Here is a 4579-nt window from a genome sequence, read left to right as displayed (position 1 = left end):
CTGGCGCGGGATCGGGCAGTGTTTCGTTCTGCTGTGCATGGGGTCGCTATGAGTCGGAAACGACTCGACGGCACTTAACAACAACAACAACAGGTAGTAAGTGAAATTAAGACCTAAGTCTCCAAATACCTGTCTAGTGCTCATTCTCTTCAACCATAAAGACTTAGGTGATCTCAACCTCCCAGCACTCTCCTTCCTCCTCAGGTCTTACTGAGTTATACTGGATTTATTATTGACTCTGGACAATGAAGGACTGATTGAACTCTAATATAACTATGATTAGCCAGTGGTATTATAACCTTTATGCCTTATTTCATATGGTGTATTTAATTACAAGTGCATTTTATATTTATGTCACTCACTCAGTTATTGCCATTTAAGTTCATTCTGACTCATAGTGACCCCATTGGGTTTCCAAGGCTGTAAATCTTTACTGAAGCAGATTGCCCCATCTTTCTTCCACAGAGAAGCTGGTGGGTTTAACTACCGGCATTTTGGTTAGCAGCCAAATGCCTTAGCTACTACACCACCAGAGCGCCTTTATTTATATCAGGATTCTTTTAAGTGTTTCTTAATTACAAAATTTTTAATACTTTTTAGCAATTTAAAAATTAAGATAGGCAGAAATTTTAGTTATTCCAAAGTGAGTCTGGGTTACATTGAAAAGAGAATCTATGTCTTCTAAATCTTACTTGTTGTTGTTGTTGTTGTTGTTATGTGCCGTCGAGTCAGACCTGACTCATAGCGACCCCTTCTTGGGTTTCCAAGGCAGTATCACTATGGAAGTAGATTGCCCCATCTTCCTTCCAGGGAGTGGCTGGTGGGTTTGAACCGCCAGCCTTCTGGTTAGCAGTCAAGTGCCTTAGCCACTATGCTACCAGAGCTCCCAAATCTTACTTGGTTAGTCTTAATATAACTTCAGGCATTCTCTAATTCTTCATACCAGGGATCTCTTAGTACCCGACTTCTTCTTTCTCTTTCTTTCCTTGTCTTTTACAATCAAATAATTCAACTGGCAGACCCTATTTTGCCTTTCTCTGACAGTCTTTGTTCCTGAAATCATCCATTTTCTTTAAGCGTCCTTTGGCACTGAAAGATAATTCCAGTCATCTTACAAAACTGGACACTGAGGCATCTAATACGAAGGTATCAAGACTGTGACTTTTAATTATAGTTTATCCATTTTTTATCTGAGCAGTGGGTCTCAAGACCATATATGCTGTAGCATAGCCAATCATATCATCCTTTTGAATCCATGTAATAGAACTTATTAATAATTAATACTAATAATTCTTAATATGAATAATTCTTATTAATCATCCTATTAAAAATATTTGAAGTCTCAGTTTATTTTTGTCTTGTGTGTCCCTTTTGTCAAATGACTGCCTTTTAATGAAGTTTTCTTGAAATTTCAGAACTAATTCCCTGTGGATGATGTTTAAGACTAGCTTTTTATCAAATGAGAAATTATATTATGGACTACCTAATCTGATTAAGGGAGCTCTGGTAGCATAGTGCCTAAGGCAGTTTACTGCTAACCAGAAGGCTGGTAGTTATACCCACCAGCCACTCCTCAGAAGGAACACTGGGCAATTTACTTCCATAGTGATACTGCCTTGGAAACCCAAGGAGAGGTCACCATGAGTTGAGTCCCATGCAATAGCACATAACAACAACAACAACAACAACAATCTCATTAAGCAGCAGTCAAGACATCAGACAACGTATAGCACTGGGCAAATCTGCTGCAAAAGACCTCTTTGAAGTGCTGAAGAGCAAAGATGTCTCCTTGAAGGCTAAGGTGTGCCTAATCCAAGCCATGGTATTTTCAGTCGCCTCTTACGCATGTGAGAGCTGGACAATGAATAAGGAAGACTGAAAAAGAGTGGAAGCTTTTGAGTTGTGGTATTGGGGAAGAATGCTGCAAGTACTGTGGATCGCTAAAAGAACTAACAAATCTGTCCTGGAAGAAGTGCCCTTTGGCACTAGAAGTGTCCTTTTATGAATGTTCCTTGGAAGCGAGAATGGCCAGACTTCATCTCACCTAGTTTGGTCATGTTGTCAGAAGGGACCATTCCCTGGAGAAAGATATCATGCTTGGTAAAGTGGAGGGTCAGGGAAAAAGGGGAAGGCCCTCAACAAGATGTGTTGACACAGTGGCTGCAGTGATGGTCTCAGTTATAGCAAGGATCGTGAAGATGGCACAGGACTGGGCAGTGTTTCATTCTGTTGTTCATAGGTTGCTATGAGTAGGAGGTGACTCGACGGCACCTCACAGTAACAACAATCTCATTAATCCTTCCTGGCTCTAAAATTCTGATTCTTCTTTTTCTGAGAATGTTGTGACTAGATTCTTACACATTTTCTTGGGGGGGGAAAAAATTTGAGTTGTGTCTAAATTATTGCAAAATCAAAAATAAATTAATATTACTAATACAAATACACTTTTTATTAATGATTATATTTCCTAAGTTCTGCCTATAAAATATCTTTGAAACTCAAAAAAGTCTAACCTCACAGAATTCTCATCCACCTATAAAAATGCAAATGTAGTCAAACATTACTGAAGGTCTCTTTTATTTATTACTGTTTGTCTTCAACTAAGACCCCAGCTTTTCATCTTTATAGATTCTGCTACTTGAACAGTATTATCTTGAGACTGAAACTAGCATATTAATGCAATTCTTGTTAATAAATGTTTTTGTTTTGTTTTTAATCCCTTTTGTTGTAAATAAGCAGCCACTGTTTTTTGTTTTGTTTTGAGTAGTGAATTTCAAAATCCTTTTTAACCTTATAGGTCCAAGGGTAGCCAAGGATGGCTGCAGCTTCATATGATCAGTTGTTAAAGCAAGTTGAGGCACTGAAGATGGAGAACTCAAATCTTCGACAAGAGCTAGAAGATAATTCCAATCATCTTACAAAACTGGAAACTGAGGCATCTAATATGAAGGTATCAAGACTGTGACTTTTAATTGTAGTTTATCCATTTTTATTCCGAAATCTCTCTTACGAAGTTGGGAACAAGACACTTTAATTACTTAAAAGTGTATTTTAAATTAGGCAGTGATTTATAAACTCTTTCTTGCAAAGGTTAACACTTATATTTTTAAATAAGGTATATTGGATTCATTTCCTGAATCATTCAAAGAAAATTGATGTAGACTGCCAATGATTAGTTAATTCTTAATTGTTCTTAAGCTTAAAAAAATAAGAGACCAGCTTTAGCATCACTGGGTAATGAGGCTGGGTTTTCTGTGTAGTTCATAGAAACTAGCATCACAACTTTAGAATATATCCTAAACATGAAATGAGCCTTCCCACTTGACTCCCTCAGATCTTGTCATTACGTAAGTGCTGCAGTGATAGATTATCAAGAGAATCAGGGTCCCATAATGAGAGCAGTTTGAACTTAAAATCAGTACCTGGTCCTATTCCTGACTTTGCCTGAGGTATATGGCCCTTGGTTTAATCCGTCTGAACTTGCTTGGAAAATAAGTCTGTCTGTCTTGGAGGATATAGGCTCAGACGATTTCCATTGTGCTTTCAAATCCTACGATTGGTTTGCCAAATAGCACTGAAAAACTGTGATAATTTCCAAGAAAAGCTATAAAATATTCCATCTGTAGTGGGGGAAATAATGTTCATTTCAAAATAATTGTAGTTAAAATTTTAGCTGTTACAATTTCCAGTAATGTAGACTGATTCTCCTCTCACTAAGTTGAATAACATTATAGACTTGGAGATCATCAACAACAAAATGTTGTCTCCTTTCCTTTTTAAGAATTAGCCTTGTTTTGTGTTGTTTCTGTCCCTGGACTATTTTTAACATCTGAGTTCTTCACCCAGTCTTCCTGTCTGCTCACTAGTCTCATTCCTTACTCATTTCTTATTTTCTTCTAGTTATTTGTACTCCCTGTATATGCATTTCAAGATCTTCCTCATTCTTCAGGCTTCTGGGTATCACTTAAATGTAGGTGTTTTTGCTCCTGACTCTAAATTGACTTGATGGCAGTGGGTTTTTTTTTTTTAATATCATAATGATTCAACCTTTTACTGAAATGTTCTGTTCTATTATTTTACTTATCTTTCTATACCTAAAAGTCCTTTCTACCCTCTCCATTTCTATGGTAAAATTGTCCCCAGATCGCAAAGATATCTACCTCACATTCTTTTTGAAATAAAGTGGACAATAAATAAATAAATAAAGTGGACTATAAATAATAAAGTTGACTATAAATAAACAACAACAACAATAAATAAACATTATTCTTTTTCTTACTACAAACTATGTTGTTGTTGTTATTATGTGCTGTTGAGTCGGACCTGACCCATAGTGACCCCTCTTTGGGTTTCCGAGGCTGATGTATCACTACAGAAGTAGATTGCCTAACCTTCCTTCCAAGGAGTGGCTGGTGGGTTTGAACTGCTAGCCCTCTGGTTAGCAGTCAACTGCCTTAGGCACTGTGCTACCAGAGCTCCTACTACAAACTATGTTGTTGTTGTTGTTGTTGTTATGTGCCGTCGAGTCGGCCCCAACTCATAGCGACCCCTCCTTGGGTTTCCGAGGCAGTATCACTAC

General features: G+C 37.5%; 1 protein-coding gene across 1 annotated transcript in view; it reads left to right on the top strand.

Annotated features, from left to right (window-relative positions):
- Positions 1–2815: 2815 nt before the first annotated feature.
- The window catches only part of APC (APC regulator of WNT signaling pathway), a 114617-nt gene continuing 112853 nt past the window's right edge, over positions 2816–4579 (top strand). The window contains exon 1 of the mRNA XM_042781877.1: positions 2816–2950. Within this exon, the coding sequence (XP_042637811.1) occupies positions 2816–2950 (135 nt within the window). The remainder of the gene's footprint in view (positions 2951–4579) is intronic.

Source organism: Orycteropus afer, unplaced genomic scaffold (assembly GCF_000298275.1).
Source record: "Orycteropus afer afer isolate SDZICR_OR568_19922 unplaced genomic scaffold, OryAfe1.0 scaffold00191, whole genome shotgun sequence".
In the NCBI taxonomy this organism is placed as follows: domain Eukaryota; kingdom Metazoa; phylum Chordata; class Mammalia; order Tubulidentata; family Orycteropodidae; genus Orycteropus; species Orycteropus afer.
Note: the sequence above shows the minus strand (reverse complement) of the source record. Positions and strands in the feature narration are given on the sequence as shown.